Source organism: Canis lupus, chromosome 16, assembly GCF_048164855.1.
Source record: "Canis lupus baileyi chromosome 16, mCanLup2.hap1, whole genome shotgun sequence".
NCBI lineage: Eukaryota > Metazoa > Chordata > Mammalia > Carnivora > Canidae > Canis > Canis lupus.
Genome location: NC_132853.1, coordinates 7,231,955 through 7,258,316, shown reverse-complemented (window position 1 = coordinate 7,258,316; position 26,362 = coordinate 7,231,955). Strand labels below are relative to the sequence as shown.

The 26,362-nt window shown below is 43.4% G+C and overlaps 1 protein-coding gene and 1 pseudogene across 20 annotated transcripts in view; one reads left to right on the top strand and one right to left on the bottom strand.

Moving 5' to 3' along the window:
• FNBP1 (formin binding protein 1) overlaps window positions 1-26,362 on the top strand; it is a 152,724-nt gene that overhangs the window by 2,010 nt on the left and 124,352 nt on the right. For 16 of the 20 annotated variants that reach the window (XM_072778307.1, XM_072778303.1, XM_072778320.1 and 13 more), the window contains exon 1: window positions 8,932-9,228. In XM_072778307.1, the coding sequence (XP_072634408.1) occupies window positions 9,205-9,228 (24 nt within the window). In that variant the 5' untranslated portion in view covers window positions 8,932-9,204. Of the gene's footprint in view, window positions 1-756; window positions 910-8,927; window positions 9,229-26,362 lie in introns of those variants that run through there. The other 4 variants (XM_072778305.1, XM_072778304.1, XM_072778306.1 and 1 more) reach the window with 2 other exon arrangements.
• LOC140605868 (transcriptional adapter 3 pseudogene) lies at window positions 4,239-5,800 on the bottom strand (annotated as a pseudogene).

Here is a 26,362-nt window from a genome sequence, read left to right as displayed (position 1 = left end):
CCTCTGCTCATTTATAAATGACCCAGATGGAATTCTCATTCAGGCCACAACCCCAAAGCCCAGAACTTAATCTCTGTCCTGCATTGTAAAAAATCATTTGCATATTAGGCATGAAGGGTCCTTGGATAATCAACAGATCCATCTAGGTGTTTAACAAATTTGAAAACAAATCCGAGGACCTCAAATGACTTGCTCATGATCATACAACTAGTTGATAATTTTCTGCAAGTACCTTTAGAACCAGGACTAGAACCTCCTCTGCTTCAGACATGGGTCTGCGCTTCTTGCAGTATACATACATGGTTATCTAATTCTTATCATTTTAATCTTTCAAAAAAATAGAAGCCCAGAGGCACCTGGGTGGCTCAGTCAGTTAGGCATCTGCCTTTGGCTCAGGTCATGATCCTGGGGTCCTGGAATGGAGTCCTGTTCAGCAGGGAGTCTGCTTTCCCTCTGCCCTCTGCTCCTGTGTTCTTTCTCTAGCTCTCTTGCTCACTCTCTCTCAAATAAATTAAAAAAAAAATTTTTTTTAAAGCCCAGAATATAAGTAACTAGTGTGTTATCAAATGCTAGAAAAATTTTCAGAAGGCATTTTAAAACTCTGCATTGTGAGAGAACACAGTAGGAATATAAAATAAGTGATACTTTCCTTTTGGTATCAAGAGGATCTTTCAAAGACAACTGATTCTCATTTCGGTGTGAAACTAGTTGTTCAAAGAAAAGGTGGGTTTTTTAAAAAGATTTTATTTATTTCAGAGAACGCGAGTGAGAGAGCATAAGCAGTGGAGAGGGAGAAGTAGGCTGCCCACGGAGCAGGGAGCCTGATGCGGGGCTCAATCCCAAGACCCTGGGATCATGACCTGAGCCAAAGGCAGCCACCCCTGAGCACCACCCCCTATGCTTGAAAAGGTAATTTTTAATTACAGTTTCATTTTTAAAGACAGTCTGCAATGCTTTAGAGTATTTCTGTTCTTTACTTTTTAAAGCAGGGTACCATTTCTGAGACTCTCTGGTTTTAAATTTGAATATACCAATAGGCTTCTAAAAGTAGAACGATTGGGAAGAGTCTTAATTTCATAAAGTGATTTAATACTCATGAAACATTTAAATAGTTTATAAAATAGATAGCTTTTGTCTTTTAGTTTCTGGAAAACAATTTTACAAGGGATTAAAATTGGGTTCTTATTCTTTGCTTCTTTTCCCTTGGGAATTCTATGTGACCTTCACAGGGTCACATACCAATAGTATCTGTCCAGAAGTTTATAAGGAATAGCTTCCTTCAGGTATTTGAGAGCCATATTGTACCCGTCATTAGTTTGAAATTGAGAGAATTAGGAAAGGGAACGCTAATTACAAAATGTTTTTAGACAGTTACCTTTCAAATTCAGTGCAAACTACCTTGGCAATTATATTTAGGCACATAATTTCAGAGTTTCAAGAAAAGATTATTTGCATAATCATGATGCTGTAACTGGAAACAGACATGTTGAGTAACAGAACAAGTTATGCCTGCTCCTCCCTGGCACCATTTTCAAAGGGACATTAAACTTTAAGGTATCAACAGAAAAAGCCTGGAGGGGCTGGAAAGACTCATCTCCTAAACTTGACTTTTAACCTCGCTCTCTTAGTCAAGTCTATATTGTTTTTTTTTTTTTTTTCCATTTCCTCTAACTTTGCAGGATCCATTAAAGTTTACCATTAATAGCTGAATTTATTTATTTATTTTTAAGATTTTATTTATTTATTCATGAGAGATACAAAGAGAGAGGCAGAGACACAGGCAGAGGGAGAAGCAGGCTCCATGCAGGGAGCCTGATGTGGGACTCAATCCTGGGACTCCAGAATCACGCCCTGAGCCGAAGGCAGATGCTCAACTGCTGAGCCACCCAGGCATCCCAATAGCTGAATTTATAGTTTGAACCTAGTACTGTTTGATAAATTTGGTATTAGTTTAAATTAAATTTAATTTAAAATTCCGGAAACCTTATGGAAATTAGTGGGTTAATATTCTCTGGTTGTAATAAGATATACTTGGCGTTTGTTTGTTTTGTTTTGTTTTAAATATTTTATTTATTTGAGGTAGAGGGGAGAGCATAGAGGGAGAGTGAGAGGGTGAAGCGGACTCCCTGCTGGGCAGAGAGCCCAATGCAGGACTCAATCCCGGAACTCCGAGATCATTACCTGAGCTGAAGGCAGACGCTTAACTGCTCAACCGATGGAGCCACCCAGGTGCCCTTGCCATTCATTTTTATCAAAAGAGTTGATATTTCAAACCAAAACCTCTATAAACACAGTGTGAAAAACCAGAGATGAAATTGGCAACTGGCGATACATTCAGAAGTCAAATGTCACTTTCATTCTTTGACTTGAAATATCATTTCGTGGGATGCCTGGGTGGCTCAGCAGATGAGCGTCTGCCTTTGGCTCAGGGCATGATCCTGTAGTCCCAGGATTAAGTCCCACATCTGGCTCCCTGCTTGGAGCCTGCTTCTCCCTCTGCCTATGTCTCTGCCTGTCTCTCTGTCTCTTATGAATAAATAAATAAAATCTAAAAAAAAAAAAAAAAGAAAAAGAAATGTCACTTCTTGGGGCATGGGAAGCCAACCAAGTCTTGCAGGGAGTCATCTTCTTGGAAAAAGTAGGCTCTGGCATGTCTTAAATCCCATGGTTTGGAAAAAACCGTGAAGTTCACTTCTCAATTTAGTGGCACGGTATATAACTTGCTCAGCCACAGGACACCTGGTTTTTTCCTGGTTTCATGCACAGCTTCGTAGATCTTCAGGGGAATTCCACCATCAGATACAAAAATTGGTTGCAGTTTTAAGATTCTACTCACCATAGAGTTGCTACTTTTATCCCACTCCAACTTTTTACACTTGACTGCCTTCTTGGGTCCTTAGTGAGAAGTCTGAATGCTAAACAAATGAAGAATTTTAAGGTAGAAACTAATGGAAGCTATTTTAAAGGGGAAGAAAAAAATCCTGGGAAGTTTGTTATGAATAGTTACTCAGCAATAGACAACCAATCAATTGTAGTTCAGGCAAGCCGCTTTGCTGCATCAGAAGTGCTTAAAAGATTGCTTTCTTGATACAAGTAAAAATCCTCTAGAAAACAAGAGGAAAAGAAGAGGAACCAATATTGGTGTATTGGTGCTCTTACGTGCTAAGCATTTTACACATATTCTTTAATCCTCAAAGTGCAACTACAAGTCTTCGTGACTTTGAAGTAAGTAGCATTATTTCCATTTCTTAGAGCTCTTCTGTACAGGGTTTTCCCAATCTGGCTATCACCAAAGCCTGTGCGCACTGCCAGCGCTCTCACTCAGCCTCAGAACAATCTACAAGGTACCTGTTTCACCAGTGAGGAACCTGAAGCTCAGTTTAAGTTAACATGCAAAGGTCATACACACATCTAATAAGTGTGGGACACTAAAATTCCAATTTAGCAATTACAAAACTGATCTCCTGTAAAATGGATGAGATGAAGATAGAAATATCTATATATCAAAGGCCCTGAGTGAGATGTTTATTATTTGCTAGCAGTGTTAGAATCGTCAAAAAGCCCTAGTAGAATTCTTGGCCTCTAACTACATAGCAACCTGTACAGAGTCTCTAATAAGGTCCACATGGTCAGACATTTTGGTGTAAAACTATATAGTCACCCACAGATCATAATTTTGTAAATCATTGTCCTTCAAATGTTCCTGAGAGGGGAATCAGGTGTGCTTAACCCAGATTGATCCTCTGTGTAATTCAAACATTTACATAGAAAAGGTTCAGAATACCCCCTATGAAAATTGAATCCTAAGTAGGTTAAGTCACAGTAATTTGTTAATTGGGAAAATTCTTTGTATTAGAATTATTGTTTTCCTATAAGAGAAACGGAAGTAGATTTAGTTCTTCCTAGAAAATACTGTGCTGTATTTGTTTTTTGTTTTGTTTTATTTTGTTTTGCTTTGCTTTTTAAAAAACCACAGCAGTCACTTTTCTTTTAGCTTTGCACTTTACAAAACCACAAGGGAGAAGTCCTTGAGGGAGAGGGAAGTAGGAGTGGGGGATAGTAAAGAAGGGAAGCCCAGTAGGGCCTCCCATGTCCTGGCTGTACAGAGCTAGGCCAAAAGACCCCAGGGAATGGCCACAGTCCTCTAGAGACTGTCACGATTTGACATTTAATAGGCAGCCACAGGCCTGAGGTTCAGGCAGCCCAGAGAAGGAAGTTGGCTTCCTACCCCTCCTTCCCCCAGGCCAGGGGAAGTCAGCTTCCAATTAGGGGTGAGGGCTACCCATCCAGCAGCTTTAGGATGCTCTCAGGCTCCTTCAGAGTCTTCCAGGCCTGGTCCTTCTCCTTCTTGGTTGGGGTCTGCTTCTTCTGCCGGGCAGCCATGATCTTCCAGAAGGCGTCCATGACCTCGTTGTCTGCCATGTGGACCCGCTGCCTCAGCTCCTGCTGGCTTACCTCCTCTTTTGCCAGCCTCATCAGGTTGTGCTTCTTGGTACGATTATGGGCACTGAGCACCTTCAGCTCGGTCTGCAGTTTGTGCAGCTTGGCAAGGACTTCATCCTTCGAGTCCTCTGCAGGGCGGTCCTCAGACTCTAGCAGGCCCCGGGCAATCAGCTCCTCCTTGATGTGCCTCTCCAGGGACTTGGTATGTGGCACGCTGAAGGGCTTGTTCTGATTACAGGGAGCGGTGCTTGCCCCATTGGCCCCTGATTCCTTCCCAGACATGTCAGGAATAGGAGAATCCTCCATAGGGGAAATGATATTTTCCTCCACCAGGGCCTGTAGGAGGTGCTGCGTCAGAGCACCAAAAGGGCACCCATCTTCAGGCTACTCATGCTGGGCCTCAGACTTCTTCAGCAGGGCATCCACATCTTTAGTGTCCAGTTCAGTCAGTGGCCCCATAAGGCCTTTCTTTTTGTCAGCCACAGCTGCTGCCCGGGCCCCATCCTTCTGTTCCTCCAGCAGGTCCTCCTGTACCCAGCATTGGGAGCAGTGCTTCCCCAGGGGTGGGATCTTGTAATGTTCAGCCTCGTCTTCTGGGGGTTTAGTAGTTCCTCTAGTATGCGTACTTCCTCACTGGTGATATCAGCACAGTAGGGCTCTACAGAGGCCCAAACCCTGTTGGGGGCATCATTCCTGGGGATCCGTGGCATGTCAATTGGGTCATCAGTGAATTCATATTCCTGGATCTTGGGCTGAAGGTTTCTGGATTTGGGATGCCGGGGACCAGGGCCCAGCCCATGTCCCACCTTTCCTTCCAGTTTCTGCTTCTTCGGCTTTCCATGTTTTGGGGGAAGCTCCAAGCTCATGGTTTCGACCCAGCTTCAGGAATCATCAATCACCTTTCTTATCCTGCCAGTCAGTGAGGATCTGGGTTTCGGCCTCAAGAACCCACAGGCACCAGCTGGCAGAGGAAAGCAGGGTCTCAAGCTCCAGCTGCAGAGTTTCCAGCTCTTCAATGCCGATGCCATCATCCTCAGAGCGGGCTAGCATAGCCGTGTAGCATGGACAGACCTTCAGGTGGTCCACAGACTTGAAGTCATGGAACTGCAAGGGGCAGTCCTTCAGTACACTCATGGTCCAGGATATGGGACCCTGTGGAACTACCCGGGATGTTCTGAGGATTATGAAAGGATGCTTGTCAAGAGCCCCGTTCAGTGTCTGGCACAGAAGTGCGCCTGTTTAATGGCTGTGCTGTATTTGTTTTATCTTTTTTTTTTTCTCCTGCAGGCTTCTCTTTATCCTGAACAGTGGTTGATTAGTTTAGTTTTTTTTTTTTAGAATTTATTTATTTATTCATAAGAGACAGAGAGAGAGAGAGAGAGAGAGAGAGAGGCAGAGACACAGGCAGAGGGAGAAGCATGCTCCATGCAGGGAGCCCGATGTGGGACTCCATCCTGGGTCTGCAGGGATCAGGCCCTGGACTGAAGGTGGCGCTAAACCGCTGAGCCACCCAGGCTGCCCAGTTTAGTTTTGTTTTATTTTTTAATTTTATTTTATATATACTTTTTAAATATTTTATTTATTTATTCATGAGAGACACACACAGAGAGAGGCAGAGACACAGGCAGAGGGAGAAAGAAGCAGGCCCCATGCAGGGAGCCTGATGGGACTCGATCCTGGGACTCCAGGATCACACCCTGGGCTAAAGGTGGCACTAAACCTCTGAGCCACCAGTGCTGCCCCTAGTTTTGTTTTAGAGTTTGACATTTTCAAACCTTTTCCAGGTATTGCCCAAACTTAATGAAGTTAAAGATATATGCAGTGCAGTCTAGTTAACCTGGTTTCATATAATGCTGCTACTGTGGCTTCTAATGGGTTCTTGTAACTGTTTCCTGCTTACTCATCCTAAAAGGTTTCGCCTTGATGTGGCATTTTTTTCTTCTGCTGTCCTTTCTTCTTCTTTCCCTTCTTTAGAGCAGCAGGTTGTCTTTGCTCCTGATTAGCATATTTTCACAAATGGTCACTCTTTTTGAGAAGTCTCTAAGAACACAGTCAAGATTAGATCATTGTATTTAGAAAAATATTCAAGCATTGGCAGGGAGGAAAATTGAGTTGATTACTGAGCAAGATCTTTGTAAGCCAACCTGCATTTCACTTGCTGTTTCCAAATAGCAAACTAAATTGTGCAGCATTGTTTGAAATTTTAAGCCCTCCAATTCACTCTGGTTATCAGATCGCCTTGGGAGTCAGTGGCTGGCCATCTTGATTGTTACATACCTAGCAGGCTTAGAGTAAAGAGCTCTCAGACCTGGTAACAGTGAGAACAAAATATTTAAACACACACTAAAAACAAACAAATAGGGGAAACTTGTAACTGGAAAAAAGACCAAAACAGTTTTGACAGTTTATTGTTAACTGTGTCCAACAAAGGAAGTAGACTTGTAGGTTTATCTGCAAGGGTTTTCAGCTCCACCCTTCCATGGAAGAGAATGATAACTTGTTGAGGCCGGTCGTGGTGGGGTGGTAGGTATGGGAGAGATGCATTACTGTGCAATATTTCTAAAATGGGGCCCATTTTAGTTCAAAGTTGCTCAGAAAAGTCATTATTTTTTAAGAGTTTTTTTTTTTTTTTTTATGAGAGAGAGAGAGGCATGGAGACATAGGCAGAGGGAGAAGCAGGCTCCATGCAGGGAGCCCGAAGTGGGACTTGATCCTGGGACTCCAGGATCACGCCCTGGGCTGAAGGCAGCGCTAAACCGCTGAGCCACCCAGGCTGCCCCATTATTATCTTTTTTTTTTTTTAATTTATGATAGTCACACAGAGAGAGAGAGAGAGAGAGAGGCAGAGACACAGGCAGAGGGAGAAGCAGGCTCCATGCACCGGGAGCCCGACGTAGGATTCGATCCCGGGTCTCCAGGATCGCACCCTGGGCCAAACCACTGTGCCACCCAGGGATCCCCATTATTATCATTTTTTAAAAAGATTTTATTCATCTGTTCATGAGAGACACAGAGAGAGGCAGAGACATTGGCAGAGGGAGAAGCAGGCTCCCTGCAGTGAGCCCTATAGGACTCGATCCCAGAACCCCGGGATCACCTGAGCCACCCAGGTGCCCCAAGCGTTCAATAGTATTAAATCAGAAAAGTTGGGGAGACAGGACCCAGTGATTAAAAGAAAGTTGGAACTCCAAGAATTCAACATAGCTTCTTGGAAACAATTGTGTAGACCTTTGGAACAAGAGGTAGAAAAGTACCTACTAGGGACACCTGGGGGTGGCTCAGCAGTTTAGTGCCCGCCTTCAGCTCAGGGCATGATCCTGGAGTCCTGGGATGAGTCCCACATTGGGTTCCTGATGGGGAGCCTGCTTCTCCGCCTCTCTCTCTGTGTCTCATGAATAAATAAATAAAATGTTAAAAAAAAAATAAAAAAGAAAAGTACCTACTTAAAAACCAGCTCTTGTAGCACCAGGCTGGCTCAGTTGGTGGAGCTTGCAACTCTTGATCTCAGAGTTGTAAATTCAAGCCCCACCTTGGGTGTAGAGATTACTTAAAAATAAATTCTAAAAAAAAAAAAAAAATCTGTTCACAGTTTACCAACCATGGGCCAAGTAACAGGTGCTTATCTCCTGATCCTTACCAGCACATGTTGAGATGGGTAGTTACCAACTCCATGTGGCAGGCGGGGGCTCTGAACTTCTAGAGGGATGGAGTCCTTGTCTGTGGCCACCCAGCTAGTGCAGGTGGGAGGCCAGATTGGAACCCAACACGTTCTCGGTGGACCCAGCGCCTTTGCCACTAAGCGGCAACGTGATTTCACATCTGAGCGTTTCTTGGCCGAACGAGTTGGGAACCACTGATTTCAGAGATTGGAAATCACGGGTTGTATGTCCCTGGATTCCTTCCCCAACCACTATGCTCGGAGCTGCTTGGTCGCTCTCGGCCTCGTTGTCCCTATCTGTATCCTGCACAGACCTCACTGAACCAGGCCCCACGCCCATCGCGCAAGGCTGCAGGGCACCTCAGGCCTCCGCGGCTGCTAGGCCGGGGGGGGGGGGGGGGGGGGGGGGTAGGAGGGACAGGGCATCCCATCCTGAGCGAACTCTGGTCCGCGTGAATGGCTGCCAAGGAAAAGTATTGTCCTTAAGTCCAAATTGGTGCTTGGCGCGGCGGATCAACTTCAGGCCTCCGTAGAGCCCCGGTAATAACAGGGGCCGGCTCCGTTCAAAGGCGAGAGGTTGTTCTAAGAGCAGAGAGTTGGTCGCTAATAATAAAGAAGTCGGCGGGGAGAGTTCTGCGGGTTCCAGGTCCCGGCCGCACCCCCCTTCCCCACTTCCCTCCGCGTGCTCCGGGACCCCCCGGCGGCGCGGGCCAACTGGAGGGCGCCCGCGAGGAGGGGGGCAGTGGGCGGGGCGCGCGCGTGCGCGAGCTGTCAGCCCGGCCCCGCCCCCGCCCCGCCCCGCCCCCCGCCGCCGCCCCTCCCTCGTTTTCCCCCTCCCCTCGCTCTCCGGGTGTGGGGAGGGCTGGCGGGCGCTGCGGCGGCCGCGGCGGCTGCTTCCTCGGGCCATTTTGCTGAAGAACGACGAGGAGGAGGAGCTGCTGGGGCGACCCACGGAGAAGAGCGGCGAGCTAGAGGAGGCGGCGGCCGCGCGCGCACCGGGCTTTCCTCGATCGCGGGGATCTCCAGGGGCGAAGGGATCGCCGGGGAGGGGGACCGGAGAGCCGCGCCTGCCGCGCGGCGCGCCCCTTCCCGCCCCCTGCACCATGAGCTGGGGCACCGAGCTCTGGGTGAGTGAGGGGCCGGGCCCGCCGGGCTGGGGGGCGGGGGGAAGGTGCCTTGCGCGCCTGGGCAGGGGGCGCGGGCCGGGCTGCTTTGGTGGAGGCGATGGCGTGCGGGTCGGGGTCCCCGCGGCCTGCGGAGGAGACGCGGGGCTGTGCCACTAGTCGGCCTCGGCCCGAGCAGGAGGTGCAAGCCCGATTCGCCCTTCCGAGGCGAGGGGAGCTGGTGTGGGTCCTCGGCCGCCGGAGGAGAGGGCACGGATCCGGGCTCCCCGGCGGCCTGGGCAGGGGGTGCGGATCCGGGCCCCCCCGGTGGCCTGGGCAGGGGGTGCGGATCTGGGTACCCCCGGTGGCCTGGGCAGGGGGTGCGGATCCGGGCCCCCCGGTGGCCTGGGCAGGGGGTGCGGATCCGGGTCCCCCCGGCGGCCTGGGCAGAGGGTGCGGATCCGGGTCCCCCCGGTGGCCTGGGCAGGGGGTGCGGATCTGGGTACCCCCCCGGCGGCCTGGGCAGGGGGTGCGGATCCGGGCCCCCCGGCGGCCTGGGCAGGGGGTGCGGATCTGGGTACCCCCCCGGCGGCCTGGGCAGGGGGTGCGGATCTGGGTCCCCCCGGTGGCCTGGGCAGGGGTTGCGGATCTCGGTCCACCCCCCTCGGCGGCCTGAGCAGGGGGCACGGATCTGTGTCGAGCCATCCACCCTCGTGCCCGGGTAGGGGCCCAGGTCCCGCCGGGGGTCTGGGCGAGAGGTGCGGATCTGGGTCCCCCCGCGGCCTGAGGAGGGGGCGCGGGCCGGCCTCCCCTCCGCGGCGCCCCGAGGCCAGTGCGGTGTGTGGAAGGAGCAGCCTTAATCCCTCGGGGCGAGGAACCGACGCGCGGCTGTCCAGCTTCGAGGGGGGCGTGGAGGCCCTCGGATTTTTGCGGGCTGCGTTATTTGTTCGGGCGCCCCAGCGGCGAGTGTCTAGGGCTGTTCTCCTGGAGAGGTGCGGGCGGATCTGGCGCTTCTCTCCGGGGCGGGGTGGCCTCGGCCCGGCCAGGTCTCGGGTCTTGGGTTTGGGGGTACAGGGGCGAGAAGTGGCGTCTTCCCTCTGGAGGCGAGGACTTTTGACCTGTGGCGGCGCGGGGCGCACTTGTAGTTCTGGAGGAGCAGCTCAGATGCCGGATTTGCCGTGGGGACTGCGGCGTTTGGCCCAGAGGGGAAAGTAAGCGGAGTTAGGGGAGAATTTTGTGTGATCGCCTTCAGGAAGAGGCGTTCGCGAGAACTGCTCAGAGGAAACAGTTTCGTACGGGAAAGGTTGGCGGCGAGGGCAGCCCTCGGAGGTCCTTAACCTGGGGCTGCGGATGGGTAAACAAGCAGCGCGGTGTCTGGAAGCTCTTGCTGGAAGCTGTGTCCCCGGAGCCGGAGCTGGGCGACCAGGGGATGCCGAGGCAGTGCACAGGCCGTCCCCGGAGAGGAGAGGCTGTGGCTGGTGGAAGGGAGCTCGTTTCTCTGCCTTTCTCTGGATTCCCGGGGAAATCCCTGGGCAAGGGATGGGCACGGATCTGTTCAGAGGGTTCAGAGGGAGGGTTCAGAGGGAGGAGTGGATGAAATCTCCATCATTGCACTGAAATGTTCTCAAGATGAGCCATTTCCCATGGTGAGCCGGGAAAGTGCCTCCTTTCGGAATTCCATTTGTGAAGGGTGTGGAGGAGAAAGTGTAGGGTGGTGGTTGCTGTCTGAACTGAGGCCAAGAAATCTCACGTCAAAATAAAACAAGGTTAGAGCAGCTACAGAAACAGAGCGCATCCTCCCTTAATTTTTTTTTTTTTTTGGCTTTAATTGTTTTTACATAACCATTTCTTAGGCTCAGAAGCAGCTACTGTCATTGACACCAAAATCCTGAAGGCAATAGCTCCCTTAAATTAGAGTAATTCATTTTACAAACATCCTCTGTCCAAAGGAACTGGAAGATTTCGGGTGATGTGTATGAATATTCATTTTTAAAATAAAGTAACTGATGGCTTTACATATGTACTTAGGCAAAGTCTATCATGTTAAGGGCAGTGATTCTTCCCTCTTCTATTTCTTCTCTACTCCCTTTGGCTCTTAGCTTACCTGGGATGGGGGAACAGATCAGAAGTAAATTTTATCAAGATAAGAGAAATTCTGGCACGATCTCTTTTCACTTGTTCAAACAAGAGAAAGGAATTGAGGAGGAAAAAATACAGTATATTTTTGAGTGCAATAGATAGGGCTAAAGGGAGTGAACATGATATGGACATTTCAGTAATGTTACTGAATGGCATAAAAGGTGATCAAGAAAGAGAAAGTAGCTATGCTAAGAAAATGGTACAGTAGCTCCAGTCACCTGCCTTGTTCTACACTTCTTTTAGGAGGCAGAGGGGTGAGAGAGAGTGCAAAGACAATTTTGTTGAAAATAAATAGGAACTGGAATATATATGATATGTGATATGAAGTCTTGATTGGTTCAAAATAAATTGGGGTGGTGGTGGGTAGGGATGTTGGCAAAACAGGAGTAGTCACGAGATGATAATTGTTGAAGCTTGGTGACCGGCATAAAAGGGCTCATGATACTATTCTTCTGTGTATGCTTGGAATTTTCTGCAATAAAAGTAAGTGGAAAAGATTTTTAAGGGGTGGGAGTAGTGTGTACTAGACATTTTTTTCACTTGGTAAGTTTACAAGAAAGAACAGGTCAGTTAGAATTTTGTATATGCAAGTATATGTCAATGAAGAGTTGCTGAAAAAAAGCATTTCACTAGAGTATGGGCCTTTGTCCTTGAGTGGCTTATAGTTTACTGGGGAGGGGGGGAGGAATGAACACATGACTTGCATTCATAAAAGAAATGTACTAGTTGAGTTTTAAGATGAAATGCCAAGAAGTAAAAAAAAAAAAGAAAGAAAGAAAGAAAAAAAATGCCAAGAAGTATAAGGGCAACAAAATGTCTCTTTTCAGCTGCTTTATTTTATTAGCACTTGAGATTTTTTTTTTTTTTATTGGAGTAATGAAGGATTCTGATAAAGAAGCTTCCAGTCCTTCAGTGGTAAGAAACTGGGTAAAGTGTCATGTTGGGCAGCACCACACAGCCCAGCGGAGAGCAGTCATTGAGGGTTTTCTTTGAATGGTGGCTTGGACTCATGCACGCGGGTAATGAGATAACGATGGGGTGCAAAAGCCTAAGTTGGTAGAATTATGTTTCTAGGTGGAGGGAGACTGTGCTATGGTTTGGATGACCATGAATTATTTGTAGCAGGTGGTTGCAGCTTTTCTAGACTTTCACAAATACCACCAGGTTTTACACATATTTTAGGACTTTAGTCAAGATCCACACAGGCTTTTAAAACCTTCGGGCTTCTAATGGGCACTTTACACTCAAGGCTTGCTCTAAAGGCATGTCCTCCTTTTAGGTAGAGTAAAACCTTTCTTTCTCTCTCTCTCTCTCTCTCTCTCTTTTAACATCTCTGTAAGGGGTGAGCTTTTATATTCCAGGAAACTTTGAGAAATCATGAAATGTCAGAAAGTCATCATACCACTACAAAAATGAACTCAAACCCATAATTTGTAATAACTTTATTGGATTAGTTTGTATTTAAATGGGAGGCTATTTTTGTATCAGAAGGGTCATAACAAAGTATAAATGGCTGTTTTAAAGTGATTCGGATATCATTAAATAGTTTTTGTACAACTCTTAATACTAGTCTCTTTTATTTTTGGTGTGCTTTTTTTTATTTTTAATTTTAAGGAAACTCCACATTACACATGGGACTCAAACTTAGAACCCCTAGATCAAGAGTCACATGCCCTACTGACTGAGCCAGCCAGGCACGCCCCCCCCCCCATACTTTTCCCTTTTAATCGATTTTTAATTTTTTTTTTTTATTGAACAATTACTGTGTGTAAGACACTGGATCTAACTCATGTTATATATATCAAAGGATATTAGCTTATTTTGGTGAAACCCTACAAAGTAGGTTTTAACTCTAGTCTGCAAAATCAGAGTCAAAAGAGAGATTTATGTTTCTAAGATTAACCCAAATGCATTTACACAAGCCTTTGTTACAAAAGGTAACATTAATAGGGTAAATTGATTGTGCTGACTTGTTGAAATTGTGACTGGTCATTGGAGAAATGGCCAAGCAAGAATTTCTTACATTTGAATGTTTTTTGTTACTTACTTAGTAGAAGGAAGTAACAAGTTACTGAAGTATCACTTCAGCTTTTTATTCACTTGCTCATTAATGCGAAGTATAAATAAACCTGCTGGAAATTTTAGCATTCCTCATAATTATTCTAATCTTTGCCACTAACAAATGACTAAGTGGCAGAACCTAGTCTTGTGGTCTCCTGGTGTCCTCTCTGCCATCTTCATTTCTTTACTTTGTGCTAATAAGAAATTAGAGTAGCCCAAAATATCAAAAAGCAAGAAAACAAGCAGAGAGATTTTTTTAACCTGAAATTCCAGGACAATGCCAGACATGCTATGTATGCTCAACAGTATATTGACTGTGGTGATATTGATTGTGGTGTACACTTTTTAGAGGCAGCCCTGAAAGAGTTATCTACCAACTGTACTGAGAACAATGCCTGACTCATAGTAGGAGTTCAGTAAATATTTATTGGATAAATGAATGAACCATTTTTCCCTTTTGTTTTAACATTTGCTTTTTTAAAGTAACGGGAGAGTCATTTTAACCGCCTTTCTGCCCTTTGGCAGTTGTAAACATTTTTGATAATTCTAGGCATCTTTTTTTTTTTAATAGACTTTATTTTTTAGAGCCATTTTGGTTTCACAGTGAAATTGAGTACAACGTACCGAGAATTCCCATATACCTACCCTGCTCTCAAATATGCATGGTTCAGGCACCTTTTTTGCTTTTTTTTTTTTTTTTTAAGATTTTATTTATTCATGGGAGACACACACACACAGAGGCAGAGACATAGGAGAGGGAGAAGCAGGCTCCCTGTGGGGAGCCGGATGGGGAACTCCATCCCTGGACCCAGGATCAAGCCTTGATCTGAAGAAGGCAGATGCTCAACTGCTGAGCCATCCAGGTGTCCCCCTTTTTATTTTTAAAGTAAAACTTGAAGATTTTTTTTTTAAGATTTTTTAAATTTATTCATGAAAGACAGAGGCAGAGACACAGACAGAGGGAGAAGCAGGCTCCTCACAGGAAGCCCAATGTGGGACTTGATCCCCAGACCTGCATCACACCCTGAGCCAAAAGCAGACGCTCAACCTCTGAGCCGCCCAGGGGTGCCAAGGCTTGAAGATTTATTTTATCTCCTCTGCTGTTCATGTTACTTCTGCTGGCTAAGTGTGTGCATTTTTAATATAAGAACACTTCACAGTGAGTTAAAACTAGGCAAACTATTTCTTTCTTAATCTTGGAATAATTGACTTAAAAGTCCCAGGTTTGGGTGAATGATTACCTCTTCTTACTGCAGAATCCTAAATGTAGGCCAGTATTAACAACAGGTTGCTCTTTTTGTTCTTAACCATTCAGAGATTTCCATTGGGATAAAACATAGCAAGACCAACAGAGGAGACAGATCTGTGGTGAGTGGAGCAGAACTGCCTTAGAAGATAGTCTAGGTTGAGTTTAATTCTGTCATCCGTGCCTTTCCATTAAAATAGGCTTTGCACCACCTTTTCTGGTTAGTATATATCAAACAAAACGTGGGAGGTCTGGCAGTCCTGATTCACTCATCAGCTTGTTGCCTTGACTCTGTACACTAGACGTAATCCTGAAAATTAGTATAAACTGCATTTTTGGTCAATAACACTGTATTTCAAGCCCTATAAAGGAGTTTTGTAAATGTCGGTGCTTACTGTGTGACCACATTATAACTCTTGCTTTACGTTGGTGCGACCCGGAAAATGCTCTTTGGAGGACTATTCAAGTATCACCCACTTCCTAGCTAAAGCTAATATTGTGTTTCCTGCAAGTATTACTCATACTTGTTTCATCAACACCGCCCACATTTAAAAACAAGGCTTTATTTTGACACTTAAAAATTGCAAGCTACCAAGAATACATGAATGCCCCAGGAAATTAATCTAATTAGATTTTAGAATGTGGGTGTGAAATCTTCTGGAATTAGTATTTATAATGAAATATTTGTTTCCTTTATTAGTAACCTATACTCATACTAGCTTCAGCCTAGTAATCTGTCTAGTTAAAAAAATGTTAAAATCAGGGGCACTTGGGTGACTCAGTTGGTAAACATCTGCCTTCGGCTCAGGTCATGATTTTGGGGTCCTGGGATCCAGCCCTGTGTCCACTCTCTGCTCAGTGGGGAACCTGCTTCTTCCTCTCCCTCTGCCTGCTGCTCCCCTGCTTATGCTTTTTCTCTCTGTCAAATAAATAAATAAAATCTTTTTTTAAAAAAAGTTAAAATCAGGGGGGCCTCTGGCTGGCTCAGTTAGTAGAGGATGCAACTCTTGATCTTGGGGTCATGAGTTTGAGTCCCACATTGGGTGTAGAGATTACTTAAAAGTAAAATATTTTTAAATGTTAAAATATTAAAAGGCCAAATATGTATATTATATTAGAAACCTATTGAGAGGGGTCCCCTGGGTGGCTCAGCGGTTAAGTGCCTGCCTTCAGCCCAGGGCCTGATCCTGGGGTCCCGGGATCAAGTCCCACATCGGGCTCCCTGCATGGAGCCTGCTTCTCCCTCTGCCTGGATCTGTGTCTCTCATGAGTAAATAAATAAAATTGAGAAAGAAAGAGAAAGAAAGAAAGAAAGAAAGAAAGAAAGAAAGAAAGAAAGAAAGAAAGAAAGAAAGAAAGAAAGAAAGAAAGAAAGAAAGAAAGAAAGAAAGAAAGAAAGAAAGAAAGAAGAAGGAAGGAAGGAAGGAAAGAAAGAAAGAAAGAAAGAAAGAAAGAAAGAAAGAAAGAAAGAAAGAAAGAAAGAAAGAAAGAAAGAAAGAAAGAAAGGAAGGAGAAAGAAACCTATTGAGAGTATACAAATTTGGGTTTTTTGAGAGTATGCAGATTTTTAACATTGATTAATCATGGTCTTCCAACTGGATCAAATTTTAACTCCTAAATCTCACCCAGTTTGTGAATTCTGTGCTAATTTATGGAAAACTTGACTTCAGTTGTTCCATACTAGAAATAGATTTAAACCATCACCTCGGATCCCTGGGTGGCACAGCGGTTTAGCACCTGCCTTTGGCCCAGGGCATGATCCTGGAGTCCCGGGATCAAGTCCCACATCAGGCTCCCTGCATGGAGCCTGCCTCTCCCGCTGCCTGTGTCTCTGCCTGTCTCTCTCTCTCTCTCTGTATCTCTCATGAATAAATAAATTTTTAAAAAAATCTTAAAAATAATAATAAAAAATAAACCACAACCTCCCCCAACAACAAAAAGAGGACACTTCCAATTTCTTGTTGCAAAAGCTATAATACCTGTTCACATTTAAGCTATGATATCATAATAGCTATATTGTGTGTTTTTTGAAATTTAGAACATGCCATTCTAGTAATTAGAATAGAGGTTTTAAGTAGAATTATTTTTTTTAAAGATTTTATTTATTTATTCATGAGAGACACCAAGAGAGAGAAAGAGAAGCAGAGACACAGGCAGAGGGAGAAGCAGGCTCCATGCAGGGAGCCTGACGTGGGACTCGATCCCGGGTCTCCAGGATCATGCCATGGGCCCAAGGCAGGTGCTAAACCGCTGAGCCACCGAGGCTGCCCTTATAAGTAGAATTAGCTTGTAGACTAACATCTATGGTTTTAGCATATACAGTTCAGCAGCTATAGTCTCCATTTGTGCTTCTCTACCCTCTTTATGGGTTATAAAAGTAGAAATAGCTTATAAGTTGCATGAACTCTATAGTTCCTATAATATTTTCACATGTAGCATGCCCTATTGTCTTACACACACTGTTGAATAGTTACCATCCACATTGCTAATAATTGAGAACTTACTGTGTCCCATGTGCTTTCCATCCATCATCTCATTTAATTTTTCCCAAGAATCCAGTGAGTTAAGTACCATTTATGCCGGCATCTGGGAAGAAGATACTGAGAAGGAGTTAGGAGTGCAGAGTTTAACTGGGAAGTAACACACACCTGTGAAGAAAAGAGAGAAGAAGTGTAATTGGGTGAAGGATCCACTGGACCAGGGCAAAGAGTACCCATTTAAGGAATCTCACATTGGACAGAAATGGCCAGGCTGTTGTACTGCCTTGCACATTCATTGGCCAAGGGCTACCCCAAGAACAGTGTGACCTTGGCTACTATCTTACTCAATCTTTTGTTGGTGGTTGCCACAAGAAGACTGTGACTTTGGCTCACAAGATAAGACAGACCCTATAGTTTGCTCACTATACTTGCCAATGGGCAGCAATTTCTTTCTGGAAGAGAGATATGAGTGGCACATCTCTGCACTGGCTGCAGCCACACCATTAATTTTTTTTTTTTTAATAAAAGATACATTAGAAAAGTGAGGTACCAGGCTAGCATTACTATATGCAGTGGAGAAGACCAAGGTCTCTAAGTACACTATGTGGGGCCAAAAAGATAAGGAAAATTATGCCAACATATTATCTTCAAGCTGGATGGTGAGTACATAAGGGTTCATAATATTACCTAATGTAAGTATGTCTGAAAATGTCCATAATAAAGAGTTCAAACAATAATATTTTTGAAAGCATTAACTTATAAGGTTTGCAAGAGAGGAAATTGAAGCTCAGAAGGGCAAAATAACTTGCCCAAGTTCACCGAGTAGGAAGTAGAGATTCGATGCCACATCTATGAGATATAGATATAGCTCTTATAGGGCTCTATAAGAGCCCTCTTCCTCAACCTTTAAACTTTTAAGTTAAAGGGATCCTGGCTGGCTCAGTTAGTAGAGGGTGCGACTCTTTGATCTCAGGGTTGTGAATTGAGCCCCACATTGAGCATAGAAATTACTTAATAAAAAAATCAATTAAAATAAATTTTAAAATATGGGACACCTGGGTGGCTCAGTGGTTGAGCATCTGCCTTCGGCTCAGGGCGTGATGCCAAGGTCCCGAGATGGAGTCCCACATCAAACTTCTTGTGGGGAGCCTGCTTCTCCAACTCTTCCTTGTCTCTGCCTCTCTCTGTGTCTCTCATAAATAAATAAATAAATAAACAAACAAACAAACAAATAAAACTTTTAAAAATTAATTAAAAAATAAAAATTTATAAGTTAATGCTTTCAAAAATATTGTTTGAACTCTTTATTATGGACATTTTCAGACATACTTACATTAGGTAATATTATGAACCCCTTTGTACTCACCATCCAGCTTGAAGATACTACGTTGGCATTCTTTGTCTTATGTTTTTGGCCCCACATAGTGTAGAGACCTTTGTCTTCACTGCGTATAGTAATGCTAGCCTGCTACTTCACTTTTCTAGTGTATCTTTTATTTTTTTTAATTTATTTTTTAATAAATAGAGAGGGGGTGGGGGAGGGGCAGAAGGAGCTGGAGAGAGAGAACATGTTAAGCAGGCTCCATGCCCAGTGCAGAACCAAACCTGAGATCATGCATGACCTGAGCCGAAATCAAGAGTCTGGTTTTCTTTCTTTTTTTTTTTTTTTAATTTTTATTTATTTATTTATGATAGTCACAGAGAGAGAGAGACAGAGACACAGGCAGAGGGAGAAGCAGGCTCCATGCACTGGGAGCCCGATGTGGGATTCGATCCCGGGTCTCCAGGATCGCGCCCTGGGCCAAAGGCAGGCGCTAAACCGCTGCGCCACCCAGGAATCCCCAAGAGTCTGGTTTTCAACCTACTGACCCACCCAGGGCTACCTCACTTTTCTGAGGAATTAGGCAGAGAACCAAAATTCTTCTGCCTATCATTTAAAATGTGAAAACAACCTAACCAATTGTTATGTGCCCAGTATGCCTTTATTAGAGGATTTAAATGTATCCTTGTGTAAGCCAACAAAGAGCATGTGAGTTTAATAGTTTTTTTTGCCATCTTATAAATGAGTCTCAGAGTGGTGAAGCTACTTACCAGACTCATCAAACAACTAATGCTAGTATCCGTGCTATAGGTTTGGGTTGGTTTTGTTTTGTGTATGTGTGTGTGTGTGTGTGTTTTTCCTGATACCCGGCAAATGTAGTTTTAAAAACTGCATCTTCTGTATTCGTAGCTTGCAAGCCCTTTTCTATCCATCACTCACTCATATTTCCCCATCATTGATGTAGGTTTTGCTTTCTAAAACCTTTGGTGTTACTCATATTGAGAAGCATTGAGAACCAGTGACTCATGGTATTAAGCCCCAGCGGAAACTGTTATGAATGAAACATATATTCCAGCAGGTGTTTTGAGTGTGTCTAGTGGTTCCCTCATTCTTTTAAATCCAAAGTTCTTTTTTTTTTTCCTTTCTAGTTTAAAGAAATTAATTTGTAAAGGTATTAAGAGTAAGATCAAGTTTCTGGTATCAGGGATGCCTGGGTGGCTCAGTGGTTGAGGTCTGCCTTTGGCTCAGGGCGTGATCCAGGGTCCTGGGATCAAATTCCACATCGGGCTCCCTGTGGGGAGTCTGCTTCTTCCTCTACATATGTCTCTGCCTCTCTCTCTCTGTGTCTCTCATGAATAAATAAATAAAATCTTTTTAAAAAAAGTTTCTGATATCATTGTCTTGCAAAACTATGTCTGGTTGTAAAGTGTTGTTGAAAAGTTTTTTTTTTTTTAAACTGAGAAAGAGGGGATCCCTGGGTGGCTCAGCGGTTTGGCGCCTGCCTTTGGCCCAGGGCGCGATCCTGGAGTCCTGGGATCGAGTCCCATGTCCAGCTCCCGGCATTAAGCCTGCTTCTCCCTCTGCCTGTCTTTCTGCCTCTCCCTCTCTCTATATCTATCATGAATAAATAAATAAATAAATCTTAAAAAAAAAAAAAAAACTTAGAAAGAATGAAGAGGTGGTTGATATGAACCATTCAGGGGTGCTCTGGCTATCCTGGGCAGGGCCTTCAAAGTTTTGGTTCTTGGGGACTAAGAAACAAAAACATTTTGGGATGCCTGGGTAGCTCAGCAATTGAGCTTCTGCCTTCAGCTCAGGGCATGATCCTGGGTCCGGGATTAAGTTCTGCAGCAGGCTCCCTGTGAGGAGTCTGCTTCTCCCTTTGCCTATGTCTCTGCCTCTCTTTCTGTGTCTCTCATGAATAAATGAATAAAATATTTTAAAAAAAAGAAACAAAAACATTTCCCCTCTTATCTACAGCAAAAGAAAATGTGACACCTTTAAAGGGATCTATTCCCTTTATACTCCTGTTTACACAACCAAAACTGAGAGCAGGTTCCTGAAATGCATTAAAATGCCCAACAGGTTCTTGGGAGAAACTGTGTGGGCTTTGCCAGGTGAGAGAAAGCACAGCAGGGCTCAACTTGGGCCTCACTGCTTGCCTAACCAAATAACTTATTAGCACTGGGCAAGCCCTCACATTTCTGTTCCTGGGTTTCCCCACCCATGAAGTGGTTTGATGCTTGCTTCCTCTTCACAAGAAAGCAGAAAGGTGAGTGCTTGTTTGTAAAGTACTTTGAGATGGTTCGATGAGAGGTGATGGGTAAATATGAATTAGTATAATAATGGGAAAGAAAAAAACCCTGTTTCTTGGGAACCAATTGCAGAATTCTCCTGTTGCAAGCAAAACTCATGAAAAATAAGCCATTCACTGTCCTTGCGTTCTGGTTTTCACAGCAAAGGCTTTGTCCTTTGATTTAAATTTCTTATGTGTTAACAATAAGATAAAATAATAGAAAAATGCCTGGAAATCATTGCTTTGGAAAGGAAGTCTGGATTTTAGGAGACCATGCATATTTATCTTTTTTCTGTAAAAAGTGTTTTAATATAAAATGCACCCCAGGGGTGCCTGTGTGGCTCAGTTGGTTAAGTGTCTGTCTTTAAGCTCAGGTTGTGATCCTGGGGTCCTGGGACCAAGCCCTGCATCCGGTTCCCTGTTCAGCAGGGAGTCTGCTTCTCCCTCTGCCCCTCCCCATGCTATTCTCTCTCCTTCCCTCCCTCCCTCTCTCTCAGATAAATAAATAAAATCTTTTTAAAAAAAATGTACTCCAAAACACTAACCATAATAATGCTTAGCAATATACTTGAGTCTACTTAAGATATAATTTTAATGTTACCTCTCCAGGGGAAATAGTTCTCTTTGACTATTATTACCACATTTTTAAAAAGGGTTTATTTATTTATTTGACACAGAGAGAGCAGGAGAACAAGAGTGCACAAGCAGGGGGAGTAGCAGGCAGAAGGAGAGTGAGAAGCAGACTCCTTGATGAGCAGGGAGCCTGAGGCAGGGCTTAATCCCAGGACCCTGAGATCTTGACTTGAGCTGAAGGCAGACACTTAAATGACTGAGCTACCAGGCACCCCACCACAATTTTTTTTTTAAGTTATTCTGTCCTTGGGATGCCTGGGTGACTCAGTTGGTTGGACATCTGACTCTTGGTTTTGGCTCTGGTCTTGATCTCAGGGTCGTAGGATGGAGCCCCTCATCTTTTCTTCTCTCTTCTCCCACTGGCCCTCCCACTCTGCTCTCTTTCACTCTCTCTGTCTCATAAATAAATAAATAAATAAATAAATAAATAAATAAATAAATAAATCTTTTTTTAAAAATGAAGTTACTCTGTCATATCACAAGAAAGAAATTGTAATTCTGTATGTTAACTAGACTGTGATCATTTCACAATATTTACAAACAGAATCATTATGTTGTACATCCAAAACCAATAGTGTTTTATGTCAATTCTATCTCAATTTCTAAAAAAGGTATACTGAAGTCACATTATTTCCCCCCAGAAGCTGGATGTTTGCTGATCGAGACATCTGATGAATTATTCTACACATCGGCTTAGTTTGAGATTGATTTCTACTTAGCAAAGAAAACTAAGAAGCTTTAAAATATCTGCCTTAGGATGGATATATATGGAAATACCTGGCAATGTTTGGGCAAAGAAATTTGGATTTTATGAGTGTTTGTGCATGTAAAATATGTTTTTTTACCATGACTTTAAAATTTAAAATTTAAATTTACTTAGCCTTAACAGTAGGTTATCTAGTATTATTTGTTCTACTTCTGTGAAAAATACTGGCATTTTGATAGGGATTGCATCCAATTCTGTAGATTGTTTTGGGTAATATGAACATTTTAACAATATGGGACTACACAAAAATAAAAAGCTTTTGTTAAAAAAAAAAAGCTTTTGTATGGTGAAGGAAACCATCAACAAAACAAAGTGCACTGAATGGGAGAAGATATTTGCAAATGGTATATCTAATAAGGGATTTATATCCTAAATATATAAAGAACTTGTACAACTCAGCACCAAAAAAAAAAAAAAAAAAAAAAAAACCAACCAGAAATAATCCAATTAAAAATGGACAGAGACAGAGAACAGTTTTCCAAAGAAGACATATAGATGGCTAACAGACACGTGAAAAGATGCTCAACATCACTAATCATCAGAGAAATGCAAATCAAAACCACAATGAGATATCACCTTACACCTGTCAGAATGGCTAAAATCAAAAAGACAAGAAAGAACAAATGTTGGTGGGGGGAGGATATGGAGAAAAAGGAAGCCTTGTGCCCTGTTGGTGGGAATGCAAATTGTTGCAGCCACTGTGGAAAACAGTATGGAGGCCTTTCAAAAAATTAAAAAAATTGAATTACCACATGGCTCAGTAATTCTACTACTGAGTATTTACCCCAAAAAAGAGAAAAACTCTAAGTAGTTTCCACACCCAACATGGGGCTTGAACTCATGACCCTGAGATCAAGAGCAGCATTATTTGCTATAACTAAGATATGGAAGCAGCCCAAGTATCCACCCATAGATAAATGGATAAAAGAGATGTACATACATACAATAGAATATTACTTAGCTGTAAAAAAGAGCGAGATCTTGCCATTACAAGAACATGGATGGATCTAGAGAGTAAATGCCAAGTGGAATAAGTCGGAGAAAGAGATCATGCGATTTCACTCATATGTGAAATTTAAGAAACAAAACAAACAAAAAATGAGTGACAATAAAACAGAATCTTAAATACAGAGAACATACTGATAGTTGCCAGAGGGGAGAGTGTTGGGAGATGGGTGAAACAGATAAAGGGGATTAAGAGTACACTTACCCTGATGAGCACTGAGTAATGTATATAGATTATTGAATCATTCTATTGTATACCTGAAATGAATATAATGCTGTATGTTAATTATACTTAAAAAAAGATTTCTCATCTGTACAATGAGGATTTAATCATTAAATAAAGAGAATAATCATGTCCCATTTTTTTAAAAAAGGGTTATCCCCTTATGTTTAATTTTCAAAAGATACTAAGGTGTACATGAAAAGTTTCATCCTAGGATAGATTTAATTCTTTTCTTTAAAAAATATTTTACTTATTTATTTGAGAGAGAGCACACAAGCTCAAGGAAGGGAAGGGGGAGGGAGAAGGAGAAGCAGACTCCCCGCTAAGCAGGGAGCCTGACGTGGGTCTTGATCCCAGGACCCTGAGATCATGACCTGAGCTAAAGTCAGACACTTAATTAGCTGAGCCATCCCACCACCCTGGATTAGATTTAATTCTAGATTGCTGTTCTTGTTTTTGGTAAGAGGATTGGTGATGTTGGTGGCAAATAATTATGACTTTAGTATGTAAAAGAAAAAAACTAAACAAAATTATGAAAACTATATCAGATGAATGATACAGATGTGATGTGTATGATTGAAACTTCCATATTTTGCCCAAAATATCTTTTTAAAAAAAGAATTTTATTGAGAAAGAGCAGAGAGTACAGTGGGAGCAGCAGAGGGAGAGGGAGAAGCAGACTCCCTGCTGAGCAGGGAGCCTGATGCAGGGCTCAATCCCATGACCCTGGGATCCCAACTTGATCTGAAGACAGATACTTACCTGACTGAGTCATCCGGGTGCCCCCACCGTACCTATTTTTGAGCATCGAAGAGCCAAGACATGATTCTTATCCTCTAGTAGTTTATAATCTAGTAGGGATGCAGAAATATAGACAAGAAATCACAGTGCAGTGTGAGAAGGACTAAGGTAGGGTAACTCCACGAGAATATGTACACAGGAATATAACTCAGTTGGGGAAGAAGTGTCTTCCATGTGGAATCCTAAAGGGCTAGCTGATTCCATAGGTGAAGGTGGGAGAGTCAGGTTGAGAGGGTGATCCAGACAGCCTTCCAGGAACAGGGAGTAAATGCTGTGTCCAAAGGTCCATACATAGAAGAGGACACGGGACTGGAGAGCAAGCAAAGCCAGTCAAGAGGAGCCCAAAAAGGTAGACTGAGGTTGACAACTATGTGAGCATTATGGCTTTGTCTTGAGGGCACACATGATACCCTTGAAGTGAGGAAAGCAGGTAGCCACGTGCTCGGTTTTGTAGTCTCCTTACTGCAGGGTGGGGGTTGGACAGAAGCTAGATTGCCTTAGGCCCTGCTAGGTTAAGAGCTGATTGGAATCATGGCAAGGGTTGGAGTATAGAGCACCCATTAATATTATTTTTATATGGGTGGAATTAGGCTAGAATGAATTTGCTAGGAGACTTGGACGCCTAACGAAGGTCTAGCAGGGTACATCTTGAGTGGTGAGCTAGGGGGTTGGGAGGATGAGGCCAATTCAGCCCTTTGGCTTGTGGGTTAAATAGTATGTCAGCCTCAGGTCTTTTTGTCCCTCAGTTGGAAACAAAACCAAAACTTACAGTCAATTCTTTCTGGTCCTCTCGTTTCTTGCTCACGTGGCACAGCCTTGACCAGGTTTGGGCAAGGATTTGTACCTCAGCCTTTATTAAGCTAACAGATATAGTTTATTAAGCTAACAGATATAGTATTTTCAGTATGCCTGGAGGTGACTCACACTAATCAAATTCCCAAGACTGATGAATAAGCCTAAATGCAGATTTTAAATTTAAGCCTAAATGCAGATTTTAAATTTATAATAAGAAGTATATCCATAAAGAGACAAGCTATTCCTATTTGCTGATCTACACGTTTTCTCCCTGTAGGCTAATCTATGTGAAAAGCTAAATTCTACACAAAGTTTCTTGGAGAGCATAAAATCAAAATAGATTGGGATGAATTTAATACATTGTGACACCAAGTTATGGAAACCTAAGGCATCTATCTCTTCTGGAAGGATGGATTTGCATTAAGGACAGAATAGAGTCTGTTTCATCCATGTCATATATATGATTCCCTTTTTTTTCTAAGATTTTATTTATTTATTCATGTGAGACAAACAGAGAGAAGCAGGGATAGAGGCAAAGGGAGGATCAGGCTCCTTGTGGGGACCCTGGGATCACGCCCTGAGCCAAAGGCAGATGCTCAACCACTGAGCCACCAGGTGCCCCAATTCTTTTTTGTTTAATCTATTCTTTTTTTAGAGAGTCTACGGGGTATTTAATTGTGTTTAGACCTTTTAAATTCTAATCTCTGTTCAATCTTGTATCTCTGAGATTACCTCCAGGTCCCCTGATTGAATATTGGGTGCTCATCATCTCACTTTCTAACATTTCCCAAACTGGCAAATCTGAGAATCCGTCATTTGAAAAGCTCTCCTAGGTCATTCTCATGTGGCTCAGGCAGCACTGTTTCACATTTTGATTCCTCTTGGGCATTCTAGGTTTCTGCTCATTTTCATTCTTTATAAGAAATGTAAAAGGTAGCCACATTTTGGAGCTCCTTTCTTAACCCTGCCAACCACTTACAAACATAACCATTCCAAGATACTTCTTGTTCATTATGTTTTTCTAGTTGTGGTTTACTCAAGTACCCAGTTAAATCATCATTAATTCATTCAACAAGTATCATTGACCACTTACTATCTGCCAGACATTGTTTTAGGTAAAGGGAAAACAGCAGTGAGCCAAAATGTAAAAACTTTTGCCCTTCTATGTGGTCTTTCTATCTCTTCCTCTTTCTTTTTTTAAAGATTTTATTCTTAAAATAATCTCTACACCCAACGTGAGGCTTGAACTCACACCCTGAGATCAAGAGTCACATGCTCTACCGACTAAGCCAGGCAGGCACCCTTCTTTTATATAACATATCTGATCGTGATAAATACTATGGAGAAAAATAAGGGTGTAGAGTGTAAAATACTGGGAACTAAAGGATTAGG